At 37.4% G+C, this 23795-nt stretch overlaps 1 protein-coding gene and 1 pseudogene across 4 annotated transcripts; one reads left to right on the top strand and one right to left on the bottom strand.

The window, feature by feature from the left end:
• Nucleotides 1-373: 373 nt before the first annotated feature.
• On the bottom strand, nt 374-3349 carry LOC147511765 (protein IQ-domain 26-like). 4 transcript variants are annotated; one of them, XM_086603426.1, is made up of 4 exons: nt 2957-3349; nt 1756-2175; nt 1318-1524; nt 374-1227 (listed from the first exon to the last, which is right to left on the bottom strand). In XM_086603426.1, the coding sequence occupies exons 2-4, from the start codon at nt 2170-2172 to the stop codon at nt 535-537; spliced, it is 1317 nt and encodes a 438-aa protein (XP_086459552.1). In that variant the 5' UTR covers nt 2173-2175; nt 2957-3349; the 3' UTR covers nt 374-534. The 4 variants fall into 4 exon arrangements, with proteins under 4 accessions (XP_086459552.1, XP_086459551.1, XP_086459553.1 ...); XM_086603425.1 differs by having other exon boundaries at nt 2601-3345; XM_086603427.1 differs by having other exon boundaries at nt 2980-3345.
• A 14488-nt stretch (nt 3350-17837) lies between these two features.
• Nucleotides 17838-18831, top strand: LOC147511764 (ribose-phosphate pyrophosphokinase 4 pseudogene; annotated as a pseudogene).
• Nucleotides 18832-23795: the final 4964 nt, after the last annotated feature.

Here is a 23795-nt window from a genome sequence, read left to right as displayed (position 1 = left end):
AATACGTGCCTAGTTCCTAACATTATACTAGTCGATACTCGATAGTATCTCAAGAGGCTCGAGTGCCAACAACAAAGGACTGAAAGACTGAGGTAAACAATATACCCGAATAGTTTCTGATATATATATTGAAGAAAAAGGAACTTGCATTCATTCAGTTCGACCAGCTAAAGTGCATAACAAATAAATACACGCACATTGTGCTGCACACACAAATCATTACAAAATTTCCTCAAGTCAAGTGCTTATAATGACCTGATCTTGATCTGACTGATGGTTGAAAAGGTCTCCAAAAAGAAGCCATTTGATGCTGGTTATGTACACTTTTGAACTTCATGTGACAATTAATTCTTCAAAAGCTCCTATGGTCATATTCATGAAAACACAATTTACTCTCTCATCAGCATCACTTACAAATTAATTCAAATCAGAACTTGTTGAATTTACACACACTCTGTCATCTATTGGTCACAATAAAGGAAAACAAAAAAAGAAAAAAGAAGAAGAGAAATATCTATTCACGCACTTCTGCTCTCACCATCTTTTCTGCAAGTAATCACTTTCAGTTTCTCTAACAAACTCAACTGATCTATCAAGCTTACCCATTACAGCATTTTTGAAATTAATAGCTTCTTGAATTTGTGAACATGATCTCTGCATCCGGACGCCACTTAAACTAGCCCTCGACTCAACTAATTCATTCAATGATAGCCTCTTCTTTGGCAGTGGCTCAGGCCTTTGCTTTGGGGCACTATGGGACCTCACCTTCGCCTTAAATGATTGAGTATTGGCCATGTAATTGGGATAGTTTGAGTATCTGCGGTAAAAGCCTTCGGCACATACGCTCTTGGCAGGCGTAACTGGTGCAATTGAACTAGTAGAATTCATAAACCGTGGTGTGCTTTGTGCAGTTGAGAACCTACATTCATCCCCAGTGAATCCCCAATCCAAGTCTTGATGATAATGTCGGCCTTCAGGTATTGATAGACGGGCTGGTATCTGGCATGGAAGTGGAGAGGAGATGGTTTGATATGATGGATCTTCACCAGATTCCGACATTGAAGTGTCCGTGTTGGTCCTTCGTGACCGTGATTTAGGCCTGCAAGTATCGATTTCCACTATCTTTGGGCTTTCATCAAAGTTGTTAACCGATGTCTCAATGGATGCAGATAGTCTTCTACTGTGAATTGAAGCTGTGTGTTCGCTTCTTGAATCATCAAATCTCTCCTGAAAATTAACAATTGAAGTTTAAAATTAGCATCAATACAGTCTAACTGGAAAACTTAAAAAGACAAAATAACACAAACTCTTGCTTACAATTGATCTTCGAGGCCTCATTTCTTGATGATATCTATGATCTTTATTGATGTAACCTCGATTTTTCTGCAATCGTACAGTGGTTTGAGCTCTTATAAGAGCTTGCATACTATGAAGAGTTGCAGTAGCTTGTTTCCTCACAAGATAACCTCTTACAAGAGCTTGTAGTTTAACTAGTCCTTTTAAAGCTCTATGAGCTTTTCTTGCCTGAAACACAATTTAAATCAGACTAAAAATAGAGAAATTAAAGGACACCAATCAGAACTAAACCAAAAAGCTATCTGTGACAGATGCAGAACAGAGAAAATTAAACAAACCAATGAAAAACAATCTATGACTAAATATTCACCAATCAAAAGTCACAAACACCCATGAAGAAAGTGAACAAGTAGAATGAAATGAGCTGAACTAAACACTAAAACATCAAGAAAATAATACCAAGAATCCTCTAAATACAGTCTGAATCTTCACAGCAGCCCATCTTTCTCCACCTCCACCAAACATAGTACCTCTTCCATGGCTTGTAAGTCTAACAACAGCCACTGCTGCTTGTGCTGCAGCAACAGCTGCATCAGCAGCAGCCGCAGTCGCTGCAGCTACGGCAATTGCGTGCTTGTTCTGTTCCTTCTCTGTTTCGGTGTAATAAGATCTTAACCAAGCAGCTTCAGCAGCAGGTATATTAACTGGAACACTTGCCGGGATCTTACTTAAATCACTTGAATCTCTCCCAGACTTACCACCAAAACTCCACCTCTTCTTATCCTTCCTATCACTAGCATTAGAAGCATTATCTTTTTGTTCCTTCTCTTTCTTCAGCCCCAACAAGTTTCTAAACCACCTTGTTGCTCTCCCCATTTTCTGAAAACAAAAAAATTCAACAAGAAAGAATATGTTGAAAAAAAGGGTGAAACGAAAGTGAAAAAAATTCAGAGAAAAACGGTTCTTAAAGCGTTTTTCAGGAAACTCTCCATGTTGCAAACAGAGAACTTATCGTCAGTACAGTGAAGCAGAATAAAAGAATAAATAAAAAGCAGCCATGTTTTAAAAAAGAGAGATAAAGATCAGCTTTCTTAAAAAAAGAATTTTTACAAAAACTGTCAACACCTCGTGAAGAACTGGCATTATAAGACAAAAAGATGTCACAGAAAGACACAGAATTAAATAACGGATTAAATCTAAACACTTTCAAAACCACAAACATAAGCTACATACATTAGCCAACATATAGAAGAACAAGAACCATTTCAAAAATGATTATTATATAAAGAAACACACTAACCCACCTTGTCAAAATTCAAAAAGAACCTTTTTTTTTCTCTCTAATTACTTCTTACTTTCTGGAGCTATGTGTCCTTCAAAAAGAAAGATACCTCAGTGTTCTCAGTTGCTGACAGTCTCGTGAATCTCTCTACACTCATTTTTTAATATTATTTTTCTTCCACCTCATTTCCATATTCTATTCTTCTCAACTATTTTTACCATGTTGTCCTCGTCTATTTCTCTCTTTGGCTTTCAAATGCAGAGGAACAAATGAATGGGGTTTGTTTGTTTTGTGAAATGAAAAGGGAAAACGCAAACAGAGAAATGAGAATAACCTTCTACCTATACAGTACAACCAGTTAACACTATCAAAGTGTACCTTTCAAGCCATTAAAGCTTTACCATTTAGAAAGGGTAGTTTTCTTCTTTTCTTGAGCGAATAAAGCCTGCTAACTTATTTCTCTACTTTGGGTATTACAAAATCTTTCCGTTGGTTTGCTTGCTGTATCTTATCAGAGATTTTTCATATTACTGCAAAAACTGTTTCATTTCTCTTTCACTGCAGAAGCCTTTTTCTGAAATCGAATTTTGGATAAAAAGGGTCTTCCATTGGTGTAACTTTTTCAGTAGATTTGCAAGGTCATGTAGATTGTGAAATGGCAATAAGAACTAAAATTATATAAAAAGACCCTTCATAGTTTGTTCTTAATTTTTTGACCCTACACTTTGGTGAAGTAAGTAAATTAGAGCAGTTGGATTTTGGTATATTTGTATTGAATCTTGATTAAATTGTTGAATTTAATGGTTTGATTTGGTATGCTGTATGTTCCTCATTGTGCCATGTGTGCACTTCAGAGTAGACTAGGGACTGTTAGTTGGACTACCAAAGTTTTGAGGAGCAATTTAAGAGTGAGCATAATCAGTTGAGATTTTGTGATCTATGAAACGTTCCATTCTCATAACTTCATATGAGGAAAATCCAAACAAAAAATCAGAGTTCAAAACTAAAATATTCAATAAACCTTGATCGTGCTATAGGAATACAACTGTGACACTTTGCAAACGAACGAGATAATAGATTTCATACTTCCATCCACTCAAGAAGTTGGAAAGTTCTATTCCTAGTTTACATATCCACTAAAATTAGCCTAACTAGAACATTTCAAATTAGAAACACTTTCAAATTTAAATTCTTCCTATCAGTAACTACGTGACATTTTTCTCATAGCTAAAAGCCTAAAAATACAGTTCTTTCCATGACAATGAAAGTAATCACAGGCTTGATTACTGGGTCCTAGAAGTAAAGTCAAGCTGTCCACTTGACTTGATCACTAGAAAATGATAATGGCCCCAAATTACCAACTAACCCATTAAGGGCATTTTAATAGTTGAGAGTTGAGACCAGTTTTACCGTCCAGCTATCCAACCAATTCTTAAGTATTTTAGGACTCTCATGCAATTAAAATTCTCATATTGTTTTTCTAATTAAATCCAAGCCCTTCCACTACTCCAGCAGATCCTCATAGATTTCAGTCAGTGTTACGGTGTTACCTTTAAAAAAAAAGAGAGAAAATAACGCCCACCAATTCAATTACTTCGCTCTCAGGCTTTTGGTTATACAAAAACGAAGTTCTTCACTACTTCTTAGTTCTTCCTCCTTTATAATCGTCTGTCCATATTTGTTCAGAAACTAGAATAGGTGAATATAAGTTATTTTGACAAGGTCTCATGACTATAAAACAGATAAGTTAATCAAGAAACTCAAATAATTCCAAACAATTAATGTTACTTTTGGGTGTAGGGAAAGGTCTTCGATTTAATTAGCAAATTAATACAAAAAAAATATATTTTGTATGGGAGTCCTGAAATACTTGAAGGTGATTGGTTAGATACTGGACTCTTTAATAGTTTGTTACGAAAATTAACTCCGTGATTAACAAAGGGAAGCAAAAGAAAGGGGCAATTTCGACCAATTACGTCAAATCGTATTGGAAGCGAATCTCGCCAAATCCAAAAGGTAGGCTAATAAAAAGCCACAAGATTCTCTCGATAATTACCAAAAAGAACAAGTAAATTTGACGAAGTTTACATGTTGAACGTCATCGTGTACGGGAGGGAACTCACGAGCCATAAGCGCTCTTCATTGGTGGACAAAATTGGTAGGAGAAAAAAAAGCCCGTGATTGGTTAATTTGGTTTGACAATTACGGAAATAACACACGTTTTGCTGAAATAGTCTCCCGTAATTAACGCTTCGGAAACTGAACGTGGGGTACTTTCGTCATTGATAATTAAGTTGTACTTGAATACAGTGGACCACCATCTCTAATCAGCAGCCTGAAAATGGGATAGGGGTGATGTGGAATTGTGGAAACTTACGGAATATTCGTGGATCACAAAAAATAATGTCAGTCGGGTCGTAATTTGAGTCGACTCGAGGGCAAGCCGAATTGTCGTTTTCGCTTCTTCTCTGCCTCAAGGGACCTAAGGAAACCACAAGTCTAGAACGCACCAAAAGTGTTCCTATATATTCAAATTTATTACACTAGCAATTCTCCATACGTCAGCATCTCCAACAAGAAAAAGAGTCGTACTAAACTGAATTGGGGTCATTAAAAAAAATCAATCTAATAATCTACTGTCAGGAAAATATATTAAAGGTTTTTAATAAACCTGAAACGAAACCATATGAGCACCATTAATATTCAATAACGACCAGAGCATTTACCTATTATGAATTCAAAGGTTTTACAATTCAATTATACGTTTTACGATAGTTCCAAAGATTGAATATGTTATGGAAAACACTACATAAATGAGACAAACTTTCATGATAATCTGTATCTCAATTTTGAAGATTGACAAGGTCGCAAAGTGCGAAACTCTGCTAAACGTCCATATCTTCTCAATAAGATCGTTGCATTGGATTGATGTGTCGGAAGAGGATGACATTCATTTTTTCTCCCAAGGCAATACCATTCCCAAGCAGATACATCACTATGTCCAGATCACTCTCACTTCCTCCGAAGGACTCAATTGAAACAACTTAAACCTTGAAATTGAGTCATTTCAAATTCAATGTACCAGTTGCGCTTAACTCTCGTGTTTCCTAATATGTTTCATGTCGAACATGCTGGATTTTGCTTTTACGGCCCGTTACTAGCTGCCGCACTGCGCTCTGTGCTTTTGTCAACCAGTAATCCAGCATCAGCACTGGCTAAAGAGATGTCGGGCTGGTTAAATTTCGCCCAAAGTCTAAAAACAAATTGGAGCCCAATCAATTAATTCAGGCTTTTCTAAGACCAAACACGAATGAAGCCCATCCTGAATCATTAGGGCCGGGCTGCGGACTTACCCCAAAAGATTGAAACTTAGGGTATGATGAGGCCTTTGCCCGCCCACTACTTCTCTATATTCAATACGAACTGAAAGCCTCATGTTTGATACATCACTTAACTACTCACTAGCATCAAATCATCAATATCGTTATGGCTGGCTAATAGTCTAATTCAAATCTTGGACCAAATTGGGTGACGATTTAGAGCTTTTGTAAGACAGAGCCCAATAACTACATGAATCATTAGTGACTAAAGCTTGAAGGGCAAGTTTGATGAGGCCCTACCAGCCCAATTACCATCCTGCTCCTTTTCTAAAAATTCCTTTAATTCGGTGTACATTCACTGCTAGTAAAGTATACACATTTCCTGATCATTCACATTTTTAAGGTGAAATTTGAAATTTATACTCCGAATTTACCAATACCAGTGATTTAGGGGTCGTTTGTTTTTCTCAGCCTCTAAATGCTGAATGCTGAATGCTAAATGACCCATCCTCTGAATGCTAAATGATGATTGCTGAATTCTAAAAAACATGTTTGTTTTCTATTAGAATAACCTGACTTTGAAGGCTGAATAAAAATCATTTGGACAATTTTACCCATGCTATATATTTTAAACACTAACTTGATTTCTTGTAAAACAAAATATATATTATATTTGAAGAGGGGAGATGAATTATCGAATAAAAGAAATGATAAACAAAATTATTTAAAATATGCTTTCACAAATATATTTTAACGGTTTATTTTCATATTTTGTTTACTTTCAGAAAATACATATGTAATTCTATTTTTAACAAAGTAGATATCATTCACCCCAAAAAATGAAAAAACCCCTAATGCCAACATCAAATTTTGAAGAACCTATTTTGAAGCCATAAAAGTCAAGGTAAGAAAGTAGATGAGTTTTTGAGATTGAATTCTTAAGAAAGGGCGAGAAGGGACTTACTCGTTTCAAGTATTATAATTCAGCATTCATGAAAAACTTTGGTGGCTGAATGCTGAAAGTACCACAGAATGCTTAAACTACTTAAAAAAAACAAACAAGTTTAGAGCCTCTGAATGCTTAAAACTTAAGTTTAAGAGGCTCTGAATGCTGAATTCAAAAAAACAGCAAACAACCCATTAATGCTGATTGAAAGGTGAAAGGTTCTCTCAGCCATGTGCCTCAAGTTTTGGACTATTATTTATATGTCTTCATATTGTAGTTTGAATATTTCCAAAAGAAGCTCAAATTAATAAATGCCGGTGGACTCCGTGCTCCACATACAAGTAGCGGTGATTCTGAAAGGTTGTCGTATGACGAAGTCGAAAAAAACTGGGATGTTCCTTTGATCATTGTCTGTATCAGGGGGAGGGGTAATGGTGATGTGGCAAATGATGTTGGCAATGTCAAGGAAATGATGGACCACTAGACAAGTGGCACGGGAGTGGTGTTTCTTCTGTTTATGAAGTTCGCGCTGCTCTGGGATTTTGAACCTCACTTATTTGGTAAGGGACTTGTGCATTCTTGCTCACAGTTTTACTTGGTTTCTTGCCTTCTTAGTCTTAACTTGTTTAGGCGCGAAATTGAGTTTTCAAAGAGTGATTTGTTTAAGCTATATGTGCCATTTAGATGCTAAGATGCTTCTGATTTATTACTATTTTATTTATTTTAAGACCATTACACATGTTTAACTAGTACTGAAGGAGTGAAGGTTGCTTACTTTGTTCAAAATCCAGGGACAGTTGTTAGATCAGAAAATTTAGTCCACATTAATTTCACAGGAAATTTATTGGCCTATTTACTTTTTCAAATATCAGTTGGCATATTTCTCCATCCACAATTTCAATCTGTGATCCACCAACTCACCAAGGGTATGCTGGAAAGGCTCATCAGCCTAAGTGGCACCAAAGGGTACTTTTTCAAATATCAGATGCATTACTAGCGCACAAAGGGTACTATGGAGGGAGTTGGAGGCTTTAAGTCCTCTAGAACCTTGGGCAGTATTGGGAGACTTCAATGTAGTATTACATAGTGATGAAAAGAGTGGTGGTAGACCTCCGGAAAGATCTACTATGCATGATTTTAACAATTGGTACAACAACTGCAATCTCATTCAAAGTGATTATGTTGGGTCCAAATTCACATGGTGTAACAATCAGCAAGGAAGGTTTCAGGTGGTATCAAGACTTGATAGAATATTTTTTAACCAAGGTTGGATACAAAAATTTCAAAGTTGGAGATACAAGGTGGGCTCTAGAGATGGTTCTGATCACGCTCCTTTGCTAGGTTGCAAGGTCACTGTACCTAAACCCCCAAATATCCCCTTTCGCTTCAATTTGGCATGGTCAAAACACCCCACTTTTTAGGATTTGGTGAGAGACAACTTGTCTGGTTTTGTGTATGGCACCCCTATTTTTAGATTCACAAAAAAGTTACAACACCTTAAGTCAATTATGAAAGTATGGAATGTCTAATTTTTCGAAGATATAGAACATAATTTGAAAGAAGCTAAGATGGAGTTTGAAGCAGCTCAGAATTTGTAAGATATGGCAAATAAGGAGGTGGCTCTAGACCATGCATATACTGTCAAAGATGATTTTTGGAAGATGAAGAGCAAGGGAGAATGGTTTAAAGGCAGTGAAAGAAATACCGCGTACTACCATAGAATATGCAATATCAGGACCGCCAAGTCTATGATTTCTGAGCTAGAGACAGAAGAAGGAAATTTGTTTAGAAGTCAAGAAGATATTAATCGGTATGTGGGTGCACTGCTACACAGAAAAATTTAAATGCAATAAGGTAGACATGGATATTCAGCTGCTTGACCTTATTCCACATAAGGTTACACAAAACATGAATGATTTCTTATGTGCTACTCCTTCACATGTGGAGATTTTGGAGGCCATTACAGACTTGAATCCTTCTAGTTGCCCAGGTCCAGACGGTTTTCAGGGGAAATTCTACGTGCAGTGCTGGGACACCGTAAAGGTTGATGTCACAGTGTCAGCCGTCTCTTTTTTCAGGGAAGCAGTCATACCACTTGGTTCTAATTCCAGTTTTATTTATTTGTTTCCAAAAGATAAGAGCTCTCTTAAATTGTCTCATTTTAGACCAATATGCATGAGTAATTTTTTGATAAAATTTTTCTCCAAAATCATGCAAAGGTGACTTAACTTCTATATCTCAGATTTGGTCTCTGCAGAGTAAGGTGGTTTCATTCACGACAGATCTTCTCATGCAAGCATTGGCTTGGCATCCGAGATGATAAATGAGCTGGATAAGAAAGGAAAGCATGGTAGAGTTGGAATAAAGGTAGATATTTCACAGGCATATGACACAATAATTTGGGAGTTCCTTGATGCAACTCTAATGAAATTCGGTTTCTCTCAACACTGGATCAAGCTCACTTTTGCCATCTCAACTACGACACAACTTTCTATCCTTCTGAACGGCGGACTAGTTGGATATATCTCAGTTGGGAGAGGCTTGAGACAAGGTGACCCATTGTCTTCTCTCCTTTTTGCATTGGCAAAAGATGTTCTCAGTAGATGCTTAAATAAACTCAGAACTATGGGTTTAACTAAGCCATTCACTTCAGCAAAAGGCTTTCCTAGTCCTTCTCATCTTCTCTATGCAGATGATATAATCATTTTTTCAAAGGGAGATACTACAAGTATTAAGAATATTGTGAAGTTGCTGGAATCATATCAAAGAGCTTCGGGGCAGACTATGACCAAGGAGAAAAGTAGGATGCTGATGGGAGGTATACACTGGACCAGAAAAAACATGCTTCAGAATTCGTTGGGTATTCAAATTGGTTCTCTGCCCGAGAAATACTTAGGAGTCCCTTTGATACAAGGGAGAGTCACCAACCATACTGTTAGTCCTCTTCTTGACAAAATTAAAAAGAAGATAACTGCATGGAAAGGGAAGTTGTTGTCTTTTCAGGGGAGGTGTGTTCTTGTGAAAAGCGTGCTGAGTAGCATACCCGTCTACAACATGGATATATACAAGTGGTCGGGTAGCACCATAAGGGAGGCAGAAAGGATGCTTAAAAACTTTTTATGGACAGGAAACCCTTTCTCCAAGAAGTTGGTGACCATCTCATGGAGTAAAGTGTGTAAACCACATGAAGAAGGAGGGTTGGGTCTGAGAAGGTTGAGAGATGTAAATGGGGCACTCTTAATGAAGTTGGCTTGGCATATACTTACCAAAGAGGACGACTTTGCACTCTTCATGAAGAAAAAGTACTTCACAAGAGACGGTGACCACATCTCTTACTATACTAAGTCTTCCATCTGGCCAGGATTCAGGAAAGTTTTAAAGGAAGTCAGAGCACGAACACAATGAATTATTGGGGAGGGCAAAGACATAGATCTGTGGAGAGACAATTGGATTGGTACTCACTCAATCCAAGATGGGCTACAATTGAAGGCGAAACAAATAAAAGGATGTTGGGCAAAACTGAGTTTCATAATCATTAATAACACTTGGAAGATCCCTCATGTGTGCATGATGTGATAGAAGTAGCAGGGATAAACCAACTACCCAGGTGCTATGCTGGTAGAGAAGACTACAGAGTGTGGAAGCCGGATTTGAAAGGAGAATTCTTAGTAAGATCTGCGCATGAGGAACTGAGGCATAAAGGACACACAGTCTGGTGGCACAAGGTGCTTTGGAATAGCTATATTAATCCTAAGGTGGCAACTATAGCCTGGAAAATATGTCTTCACTGTGTTGCTACTGACAAAGGACTGAAAAGGAGAGGCTTCAAGATTGCTTCCAAGTGTTACGTGGGTTGTGCGGCAGAGGGGAACATCAATCACATCCTCTGGGAGTGCGAATTTGCCAAAGGATTGTGGACATGGCTATCCTCTGAATTCGATATCAATGCGGTGATACTTAATATGAGGGATGCGGTGGGTTTGGTGAAAAACAGAAGTCCTCTAGTGAAGCATTTATGGCATGCTGCGGTGATCACTGGTATGGTCACATTATGGAAGAACTGGAATGCGCAAGTTTTTGAGAACAAGATGCTTCAAATCAACGGATGCAAGTTTGAAATCAGAAAAGGAATTCACTATTCTTACTGGTCCTCTACAGTGACTACCTACTGCTAAGCAAGTGGAAGCTACCAGCCAAGCTACCCAAAGCTCCAAGAATAAAAGACTGCAAGTGGCAGCCTCCAGACGTCGGGGTGATTAAAGCTAATGTAGACGGCTCTTCTCAAGGAACCCAGGACAATCAGGCTATGGGGCGGTGTATAGAGATAGTAATGGCACAATTCTACAAGTTCTTTGTAGGAATACAGGTGTTAACACAAGTTACATGGCAGAAACTCTAGTTATTTTGGAGAGTACAAAGGTAGGTATTACTAAAGGGTGGAGAGATCTGTGGGTAGAATCTGATTTGGAGGCAGCGGTCTTGGCTTTTGTATCGAATCAGTTACCATGGGAACTAAGTCCAAGAAGGGAATGGTGCACCTACAGTCCTTCCTCATCTCAAATGTGTGGAGAGAAGCAAATTTCGTAGCAGACCAGGCGGCTAAACATGCTGCTGGACTCACCTCATCTAATCAAGTAGTGTATGAAGGCAGGCCTAGCTGGCTAAAACGATGGGAATTGCATGATTTTTTCTACATTATAGTTTGAGGTCAGTTGGAAACCATATAAATCCAACTTAGACACTCTTATGTAACTTATTCTTATACTACATTAATATATTGCTAACTTAGAAAAAAAAAATGATTGGATTGTGGAGTTTAGAAAAGGCTTCTCGCTGCCATTTATGGCAGAAGGACATTGTTTTGGGACTATTAAATACTTGTGAGTTGTAACATTGAGAGGCTTTCCTTTCGATGAAAGGTCAATATATAACTTGTTCAATGAATGTTGTTTATAAAATAGATTGCGCTTGTAGGTTGATTAGAGAACCATGAGTTGTGTGCTTAGTTAGACAATTAATCTTGACTTTTACCAGGATTTTTTGACTTGCACGACAAGTTCAAGCTTTAGGGAACCTGTCCATTCCCCTAGAAACTATATATATGCTTGGTGTCCTGGTTTGTTGTAACCGTGAGGATCAGAGGCGGCTTATTCCTCAAATCGTTTTCTTGGTGGAGGTGGGAGATATAAGATGCCAATACGAATGATGCTTATGTAATGAGACCATCTAATTACCTCTTCTTACGAAACACCTATTTGATATATGACTGATGCCTACCCTTTGGTCTTCATTTAGGCTTATAACATTTAACGTCTTCCTGTTTAGTATTCTAGCATCTAGCTTAGGACTCGGGAATCGTTTTGCTGCGCGCTTTGGTATATCATTTGGTTATCTAAGAAACTCAGTGATTAGGCAAACCACTTGGCATGCATGCAGATTTGTCATGCTGGGGAACCATGCAGGGTTAGCTACATCCTATGCCTATTTACACAAAAATCATGCAGGATCAACTATTCATTACAATGACATCCAATTCGTGGAGTGAATCTAAATAAGCACAAAGATTGTGGGGTTTGGAGATGACTATTGCATATTCTCTTCTGTCCAAGATGATTTAGTAGCTCCTATGTCTCCTATATATGTACAATTTTATAGAGTATATGTAGCTTAATCTACCCGATTCTAGAGATTCAGATGTCCGAGATTAGAGCTACCTTCGAGAGGAGTATGATTGTAACTCAGCACCACCACCAGATTCCTTTGTTTTGTGAACTCATAGGCTTTGTCTCATGCAAATGTTTGGACTTGCTATTTGAAGAAATAGATACCCGCGTAAAATGTGTTAAAGATGAAGAAATCAGGTGTTGGTGCTATTTACGCATGAGTCATAGACTGCCATGTGCTCATAAATTAATTGAGTTTGAAGAGCAAGAGTGGTCCATCCCTTTGACTGCTATCAACCCCTTTTGGAAAACATTATCTGCTTCTCCCAATGTGTTAGTGGGTATTGGTCCCGATGTTACACCTTCGATCGACTTGTTCATGAAAAAGTTTGCAATGGTTTCTGAAGAAGAGCAGAGGGTTATGATTAGGAAGCTTATGGAGATTGCCGTACCAGAAAGTACATGGCTAGTACCGTCTCGTGAGGAAGCAAAAACCAAAGGTCAGCCGAAAGGTAGCTGCAGGAGAAAGCTTCCAACTGGAGATGAGAACTCTTTAAAGCGAGATCCATCTCATTTTGAACATTCTCAACGTGACCATGATGAGTGGGTCTCATCATAACAAAATACTACGCCTACCCAAAACACCCACACCACACTAAGAAAGAAGCCTTTTCAAAAAACACCAACCCAAAATACCCACATCACACCAAGAAAGAAGCCTTCTCTAAAAACACAAAAAATAACCACACCAAGAAATAAGGATTACGGATTACGAAATGTGAAAGATGGGGTAGCCTTTGGAAATACAAAGGGTCCTAAGGATTACGGGTTGGATATTCCTGAAGAAATGCACAAATACATTGTTAGAGCCAATGACTCTGTTGGCGATGACAACTGCAGTTATAGAGCTTTGTGCATTGCATTAGAAAGAAGTCAAAAAGATTAGCCACAGATGAGAAAGGACTTGTACCAAGAGCTTATTGGCCACCTCCCTCTTTATTGTACTTTGTACACTCAAAATGAGATTGTTTATGTGAAGAAAACAATCCCACATAAAGAATATTACACACCCTTAAATAAGTGGATGAGTATGCCCTTTGTTGGATACCTATTTGCTTCCAGATTTAATGTTGTCTTCATGCATTTAGGAGCTCGTCAGTGCTTTCTTATCATGCCATTGAGAACCCAAGCAAATCTTAAGAGAGTCAAAAAAAGTGTTGGGTGGCGCACATGTTGGTGGAAATCATTTTGTCAATGTTGAATTTGTTGAAGATTGTTCGGTTCCTCCAGTAATATGCCAATGGATTAGAGCTCGATATGATATTGCTGAAAGTTGGAATTTGACATTCACAGCAAGATAATTGCAATTTATGGCATTTAACATTCCTAATCTAATATAGGAAGACGAGCCCGTTGCAGACCCAACAGTGCATATTATTGACTAAGTTGTTCATATGTTGTCAATATGATATTTTGATGTAATTTGTAAATTCATTTTGACATGTTATTTTGATGTAATTTGGAACAAGTGTAATTTGATTTGATTTTTATGTTATTTGAAAATAATGTTTGGGCTTTTATTTGATTTGATTTGGAAATTGAGTGATCGATTAAGTTGATCCGACGACAATCGAGTGATTTGGAAATAATATTCGTATGTTGTCAATATGATATTTTGATGTAATTTGGATTAAGTGTAATTTGATTTGATTTTACCCCAAACGACATGATCAAATCGTTTTACCTTTGAACCAAACGATCTGGGCTGGTCGTTTGATCATTGAACCAAACGGTATGAGCTGGTCGTTTGAGAAAAGTTCTATGTTTTTTCATGAAATGATCTGAGCTGGTCGTTTGACCTTTGAACCAAACGATCTGAACTAGTCGTTTGACCTTTGAGCCAAACGGTTTGAGTTGGTTGTTTGAGAAAAGTTGTATGTTTTTCCATGAAACGATCTAAAGCTGGTCGTTTGGGATTACAATGGAACGATGTGGCTGGGTCGTTTGAGAATTAAAAGGGACGACATGGTTGGGTCGTTTGGACAAAAAAAATTTAGAATTTCATTTTGTTTTTACAACACTTTCATATCCATACAACCACACAAACATTCATTAATTCCAAAATTCATTCATTCAAATAACAACAAATTGCACTTAACATCTATTTATTCCAAAATCAAAATTCATTCATTCCAATCACCACACAAACATCTATTCATTCAAATAACAACAAATTCCACTTAACATCCATTCATTTATTCCAATCAAAATTCATTCATTCTAATCAAAATTCATTCATTTAATCCATCAATTCCTTCCAAAGTTACAAATTACAAAGTTAACAAAGTTACAAACCCTAAACTGAAACAAATCATAAATTATAATGTCCACCATTATACTTGCACCTAGTCAAGTTGTACGCCTGTTCGAAGGAGGACCTTGCTTGTTCGAATGCCCTCAAAAAATGCAATGTTATCAATCGGGCTTGTAGCTCTGACATTATTGTAGGGATGCCAATCAACCTGAAACAAAATCAAATGTGTCATTAACAACTCCAATGATCAATTACTAAAAAATAATAATATAAACAAACTTAAATACTTAAACTTAAATACTTACATTGAAATAATTTATATTATCAAGTATTGCTCGATAATACTGTAATGCATGCGTTATATCATCATAGTGTAAACCGACTACTATGTGTCTATGAGCACGCGCCTGAGACAAGCTATAGTCCATGTTTGGGATTGGTCGGAATACCGAAAAGTACTCATAGATCTACGCCTAGATATATATATATACACAAATAGTTAACATATTGATATAGTAATAAAATTAACATTAAAAATAATCTCTAAAATACTAAAATTTTACCTATAGAATAGTCATATAGCCTGTAACCCCTTTCACCTTCGCACATGTGGCAGCCCCAAGATCTTTATAGAAAAACGCCAAAATTGCTGCACCCCATGCATACTCTTCTATTTCACTGAATTTCAACAACAGCCTTAGATAACATAAAGGCACTCCAGTCCCAGACTTGTCAGTAAAAACGGCACATCCAAAGAAAAACAGGATAAAAGCTCTGACAGCCCATTGGACTTCATGCAAACTCGAGGCCTTCTCCACCACTTTCCCAGCAGCGTTACATATAGGCTTATCATGAACCTTGTTAGCAAAATGCTTCTGGAGGAATTCTAGCCTTACTTTTGAAGTGAACTTGCTAGCTTCCATCTCCGCCTTAATTAAAGAAATGGGGAGACCCAGAGCACGGTGTAGGAGATTTACCGATTGTTGTAAGTTCAACTCACTATCCTCTTGCATCGCTCTTCCTCTAACTGTGACTCCACAGATTTACACAACATCATCTAAAGTCATAGTCATCTCCCCAAATAGCATATGGAAGGTGTTGGTCTCCGGATGCCACCTCTCCACAAATGCAGAGACCAATGGTGGATCCATATGCTCGTGATAACTTAACACGAGATCAGACAACCTAGTCCTTCTCAACTCGTGGGGAAATCTCGGAGACTTTCTAAATTCATTTATGAAATCCCATTGGCACAACTTCGCTAAGTGCGAAACACACTTCAACGCTCCGCGATCCTCCTGAAACAACCAAGCACATATTAGACTCAATGAGCAGAAACAAAAGATTTTGTAAAAGAAAATCAAAATACTAAAGAAAATCAAAATATTACCCTCTTCTCCCAAACATCGCGAGCAACATGCACCGCATAGTCATACAACAACTCTGACTCATACGGGTCACCCCCATACTCATCTCTTTTGAACTTTAAATCATCATTGGATTTTCTCACAAAATCAAATACCAGAGGTGCTTCTTCCACTGGTAGTACGACTTCTACCACATTTTCTTCCACATCATCATCTTGCTCCTCCTCCCCATTGTCATCCTTTTCATCACCCTTCTCATCACTCTCTTCTTCCACTATACTCTTCCCACGATCCATATTTATATCTAAACCTACATTGTTATCACTATCTACACTATCTTCACTCAATGAATGAACTTCAGGAACCTTATAAACCTCTTTTTTTTTGTGGTCCCCTCTACGCGCTGATGCTGTTAAGCCCTCTCCCCTTTTTCTCTTTCTTTCAGCCGCGTCACCACTAGAGGAACTGCCGCCAAACAATTTATTCATACCTTTGAATGTAGTTTTCGCTACATTCTTCACATTCTTTGATCGATGACCCATTGCTATAAAGAAAAATATAACAAATATTAGTAATTATAATAAGTTTAATCAAATGTAAATCATATTCTGATTTTTAACACTACTATTACAGTTCCAAAACTTCCAAAAATCCCAACAAGAATTACTTTGCAACGAAACAAATGCCATAATTGGTATACCACTAAGATTATTAAAAGAAAAATCAAATACCATTAAATTCAAACAATTTCCAATATCATTCATCTTGAGACCTATTTTGAGTAGCATAGATATTAGAACAAACTTTCTTCCCAGAATTTTCGATCAAGAAAGCAGGATTTATCTCAAACAGTCATCTAATATCCTTTCTACTGCAACCCAATTTTTCAAGAAAACACATCATGTCATGCATCCTACTCCAATCATATACACTTTCATATGACAAATGCCCCACAAACCAATCACTACTAACTCCTAGACCCTTCAACTTCTCAAGAACTCTAACAAAATCCTCATTAACACCGCACTACAACAAAAGGGGTCTTTTGCAGCGCACCCTTTTGCAACTCCAAAAAATTGTTGTTAAAGGTCACCTATTGCAACGCCATATGGGGCTACTAAAGGTTTGTCGTGCTATTAGCTTAACTATACATAAATTTATCTATTGTGACACCTCTTGCGTGGCAAATAGTTATAATTTTTTTTTTCAAAAAACAGAAAATGCAATTTTTATAGAGGGCTTTATCATTTACGCGCCATTGTTCTTTGTTAAAGTTAACTCAATCATTTGTGACGCCACTTTTCGTTGTAAAAACCTTTTGTAAATGTCCATGTTTTATTGGATGTAGTATGTGTTAGACTAGAGAAGCGTTGCTATTGGGCTTTTTATGGGCGGGAGTTAATTTCTTCTAAAGGTTTTTTTATGGGCGGGCCTATTTTTATTGTTGGCGCTCCAACAAAAAACCAAAAAATAAAAAAGTAAAATCCAAAATCCAAAACCCTAAATTGGGTTTATTTTTCTCATCTTTTTCTCTTGCTGCCGCCCACCATATTGAAAACCCAGTCAACAGAGACAGTAAAAGAGCCTTTTGAATTTTGTTGGTGTTCATAGTACGTTGTACTCTCTGTCAATAATAGGTTGTGAAGAAGATGGAGATGCCAAAGAAGAAAGAAGTACTACTATTCTACTGTGTTGAGTCTGAAGAGCTTGCTCGTAAAGTTGCAACATTATCTGACTCTATTCAGCTTCAGTCTATAAACTGGAGGAGCTTTGATGATGGTTTTCCAAACCTTTTTATCAACAATGCACAAGATATTCGAGGCCGTCATGTTGCATTTTTGGCTTCCTTCAGTTAACCATGTGTCATATTTGAACAATTGTCTGTCATATTTGCCCTCCCAAGGCTGTTTGTTGCATCTTTTACATTGGTCTTGCCATTCTTTCCAACTGGTTCTTTTAAGCGCATGGAAGAGGAAGGGGATGTAGCAACTGCATTTACCATGGCACGAATATTGTCAAATATACCCATATCACGGGGTGGTCCAACTAGTTTAGTCATCTATGATATACATGCTCTGCAGGAAAGATTTTATTTCGGGGATCATGTGCTACCATGTTTCGAGACTGGGATCCCTTTGTTGAAACAACGTCTCCACCAGCTTCCCGATGCTGACAATATTAGCATTGCATTTCCAGATGATGGTGCATGGAAAAGATTTTACAAGCAGTTGCAACATTTTCCAATGGTCGTGTGCACGAAGGTTCGTGAAGGTGATAAGAGATTTGTTCGCCTCAAAGAGGGGAGTGTCTTCTTTGGGCGCCATGTTGTTATCGTTGATGATTTGGTTCGGTCGGGGAGGGACCCTTATTGAGTGTCGAAAGTGTTGGCTGCTCATGGTGCTACTAAGGTTAAGCTTATGTCACCCATGGTGTGTTTCCCAAGCAATCGTGGGGGCGATTTTTGCACAAAAACGAAGAGGAATCGAGAAGGCATTTGCAAATTTTTGGATCACAGATTCTCGTCCCCGTCGCACCTACCACGACCATAGCAAAGCGGGGGCCCCATTTGAAATTATAAGCCTTGCGGGATCAATTGCGGATGCACTTCAAATCGAGGCAATCACCGCAAGGGGAGGGGTTTAATTTGGATTAAGGTGTTTTGATGAGGCGATTTAATGCTTCGGGCATAAGCTTATCACCACCGTCTTCTATGAAGAGAAAAAAAAATATGGAGTTAGAAGTTTTTGTCGGATTTAGTGTTTCAAAATAATCCGAAGTTTTTGTCGGGGGATACATTGTTTTAACATAATCCTACATCACTACATATATATTCCATTGTATGGATATTGTTTACTGAAGAAGAAGCTGACTTGTTCTTGCCCTACAATTTACAATTTGCTTCCCTTGGCATAATATGTAATACTTGGTTCTTGGCTCGCAGAGTAGCTATCACCTTCTTAGTCTCCGGGCTAGGTGTCGCGACGCATCTTCCATGATATGATTCGTGGAGAAATACAATGGTGAATCAGTGTTCTGCGTGGAAACAATAATAGGTTGTGAAGGTGGGCTCGTTATCTGTAGTGCGTCATGAGCACCAGGCAAAAGGCGGGGCGGTTGAGCATAAGGACGGAAAGAAAACCCAAAAGAAAAACCATCAGAATAAAGATTCAATTGCATATATTTCTTAGCGCCCTACACTTTCACTTCAATTGGACTAAGTGCCAATCAACCGGCCAAGCTTCGAGTTTTTGGTTGCTACTCTTTTCGGGGTTAATTGGTTTTAGTTTTGGATTCTTTTTGGGTTAATTTTTCTGGTTGGTTCTTTTAATTTATTTTACAGGTGTAGAATCTGAAATTACTACTAGAGAATAAAAGTTGGAAACATTCATTCTTCATGTTGGTTCTTCTTTCTTTTAATATTCCTTTACATTTTTGCTTAGCATTTGTAGCATGTGGTGGTGTTGTTTTTTGGGTCTCTGGGGATGTTGAGTCCGTGTTTTAAATGCATCTCCGCTTCCGGTGATGGTGTGATGTTTGTCCTCTGCCTTTGTGTAAAACTATAAAACTCAATGCAAAACATATGATTGTGGGGAAAAATAAAACGGTACTTGGGTCAACAATGGAAGGACAACATTCACAACATGGTGACGACTTCATATTTGACTTTTGAGAATTCTTGAAAGTGTATCTGTAAAATTTGTGTATTACTTGGGTTGGGATTTGATGCAAAAGCATGTAATTGTTGCTTGGCTTAGATAATCTTGATTAGAATTCTTGAGGTCTTGGGATTTGTTTTTTCATTTTGTTTTTTCTATCCGCATCTGCCGAGTAAATTATGTTGATACTCACCTTATGATTATGGTGTTGGTTGTTCATCTAGTTACGGACATTTTGACATTTTGATGGCAAGAATGGCTTGTCGAGTTCTCTTCAAAGAAGGTCCAAAGAAACATACAAAGCCTACTATTTAAGGTAAGTTTAATTACATGAATGTTCTAATAGGACGAATTTGGTAGAACAAGATTGGGAGATGTATGATTCCAATAATAAATGAGACAAATTCTCAGTCTAATATGAGAGCCTTCTAATAATTCTTATTTTGTGATTTTTTTTTCCTTAGTCCTAACTCTTGTGGTATGTGCCCAATAGAAGTATTTGTTTGTCAAATGCTCTTTCTTGTTTGTGCTCTTCAAATCTCATTTCTAGCTTCATATCCACTGCCTGACATTGATATTTCCCTGTAGTGTTATCCCATATAAATTATTGATAATGGAATGAACTCTATTGCATGTACAGGCAAATGAAAACGTGGAACACTTCAATTTGGGAAGCGAGGGAACTTAGCAAGATCTTGGATGAGTGGTAATTTATTTGTCCGCTTATGCGGTCGATGCATCTGCTCTTTATAAATGTACCCCTCGTATTCTTCTTGTTGTGACATTAGCTCTGAATTTTTGGTACTCATTTTGGTTATGAAGGCTGCTTTATATCTGAAGGAAGTGTGGGAACAAGCGGCTTTCATCATCCATATACCTCAATGAAGTTGAACCTTTCCTTGAACAAGTATGCAAAGAAAAAAAGCAATTGCAAAACCTAAACACGTAATCAGGCCGATTGGTTCAATACTGAAATTTTGTTAGGCTGAAGATTTCACGATCATTATTGAAGGAGGAAGGGATGAAGAGGGTGACCTTTGAAGCAGCTTCCAAAGGTAAGCAATAAACAGCGTCTCCATCAAGCCCTAGTTCTACTGTCAAATCATGGATGTAGTTCCAAAAGATGAGGGCTTAATTGTATTCTTTCTGGTAAGTTCTCGTGGTAGAGTTTCATAAAGCTCTCTTGCATCTTTGGTACTTCTTCGTAACCTCCGTGAGTGTATTGTAATATATTAAAAAATAGAGGGTGAGTTTTGTTCTTTTATCACTGTTAGATTTCTAAGGGACAGTTGGGACCCCACGATCTAAGAACCTCTATATAGGTTCTTTTTAGTATAGATTTCTAGCCGGCACATACATGGTCTACTCTTCTCTGTATGGAGAGGGTATGGATGACACAATCTGGCAAGATGTCATCCTGAGGGGTGGTGGCCGTAGGTAGGTGAGAAGTGACACAAGCAACTCCTTGTGGGACTGCTGGTGGTATGTTAATAGTCCCAAGGTCATGGTGTGCCTATAATTGTCATATATCGACCCTCCATTCTCAATCTACTCAATCAAGGGTGGAAACATCATCCGGTGTGTTAAAACTGACCACAAATCCATTAGGGCCAGCGACATCGAGAGTTCTCAAGTGAACAAATTAAGTCCGGATCAACCATGATTGCTCCCTTAACTTGTCTACCTTTAGTTATTTGCTCAAAGTTAATATTGTTTTATTTAATATTTAGTGACAAGTTTCATGGTTTATCTTATAAATGTATTTTGGTAGATTTTCTCCCGTTTATATGTTTAATCTTAGTAATACAACCACCGGGGCCATGACTAGTTGAAAGCTCTTTGGACACTTGACAATCACACACCACAACATGGACTCACTCATAGTTAGGCTTTCACTTGACAATCAAGTGTTACTATTTAAAAAATAGGGATATTCAAACGTGATTAATTGCGGTTCTTCGGTTATATCGGTTGATCATTGTTATGTGTATACCTTCACTTTGTCCTAGCTTTCTTATAGATTGTTATGATTATTTCAGGTTAAAAGGAGGAGATTAGATTGGGTTTAGAGTTGAACAATTATAGTTTTTCAGCAAAGACGCATTGCACATATCGTTTCTTGGGGAGCTCTACAACTATGAGCATATAGATTCCTCTGTTATTTTTGAAACACTATATCGATTCTCGCTTTTGGCCATGGGACATCGGAGGAATGAAATTGTAAATTTTCTTCGATAAACTTCTTTGAGTAGAACTTGGTACTTTTAAAATAGTTGCAAAGGATAGAAGGAATAGCCCAGAAGGATAAAGGTTAGGACAAAAGGATATTCCGCTCTATTAAAACAAGAGCAAGGGATAGAAGGAATATTGAAAGGCGAGGACTTCTTGACTCCTAAATCATAGGTAGGGTTAAAAAATCTCATTATAGTTTGGTCGATACCTTTACATCCGACTCGCCATCCTATTTGGGCGCTTTTTGTAGTTGAGCTTGTTTGCTTGATTTACTTAATGTTTAGCCTTGCTTATTTTATTGTTTCATTGGTGATAACTTTATGACACGAGGTTTTTTAATGGTTTGGCATTTACATGTACAATTTAGTTCAAAATCTATTAGTTTTTGACTATTTTTGTCTTCTTATTTGATCTGTACCTTCATGAATGTGATCGAGTTATAACTTTGATAAGTTCTTTCTAAGCTTTTGGCCATGGGCACCAATTTACGATATAGGAGGTGCATTGTTTTCACATCCATTGCCAACTTGAGTGTATATTAGTTTATTAATGTTTGCAAAGGTTGAGTCCAATGGCTCTCTATCCCTTTAAAAGTAAGTAAAAGATAAAGTCAATAAAAATAAATAAAGTCAATAAAGTAGCTTTTAAAGGCTAAAGTTAGATAAAAGTAAAGGCTAAAGTCAACATATTTCACTCTCTATCTCTATTTTACTCTCTATTTATTTTTTTTGAAAATATGTTGACTTTACTATTTTATTGACTTTATTACTTTAGCCTTTTTACTTTATTGACTTTAAGCTCACTTTATTGACTTTAACACTACTTTTAAAGGGATAGAGAGCCATTGGATCTTAATAAATTTACTTACGTGATTTTTTTTTTTTTAATTTGTTGTGTGATGATTGGTGCGCCAAAGTAGAATCAAGAAGAAGCTCAGTGGATGCTGCTCAAATTAGCATGTTATAGACATTATTTGTGGAATTTTAGTTTTGAATAATTCGCCTAAATTTAGTTGAGCGTTGTTAAGATTATGTGAGACGATATTTTTCGCAAAAAATAGTTATGTGAATTCTTTAAGATCTTTTGTATTGAATGATTTAGTAATGAAATTCATTTTGTTATGATTTGTGGTGAATTGTTATAGGGTTCCGTGTTCTATAAAAATTGTTTTGGGCAGGATTATGTAAATGGAAATGTACAGTGTATATGTATGAATTGCACCATTTGCAATGCTAAATCGTCCCAAATAAAGCCATGAGGAGTTTATATCATTCGCAACAATTTTGGTATAGCTAAAAGTTTTGATTCTACAAGATGCGCGTAGACATCTTTTGCCACGCTTTGGTGTGTGGCTAAATTTTTGAGCGTCTTTTGCCACGCCAAATGTTCAAACCTAAATATTTAAATTTCCCGACTATGTAGGCAAATATTTAAACTTTCCAAGAATCGAAATAGTGTTGCAAAAGGTTGCCTTTTGTGACGCCTAGTTGTGTAGCTAAATGTATCACTTTTGCAACGCCATCCTAGTTGTTACAAGCTCTCTTTTGTGACGCCATGCGCTGCAAATAGTTTGAATTTTTTTTGCAATTAATTTAATTTTAATAAATGAAGTAGCAACGGAATTAGTGTATTAGCAGCACCCTCAGGCGTCGCAATAAACTAGGAACATTTGCCACGCCACCTTTGGCGTTGCATTTGAGTATTTGAGACGCATTTTTT

This window comes from Coptis chinensis, chromosome 3, assembly GCF_015680905.1.
Source record: "Coptis chinensis isolate HL-2020 chromosome 3, ASM1568090v1, whole genome shotgun sequence".
Classification (NCBI taxonomy): domain Eukaryota; kingdom Viridiplantae; phylum Streptophyta; class Magnoliopsida; order Ranunculales; family Ranunculaceae; genus Coptis; species Coptis chinensis.
Note: the sequence above shows the minus strand (reverse complement) of the source record. Positions and strands in the feature narration are given on the sequence as shown.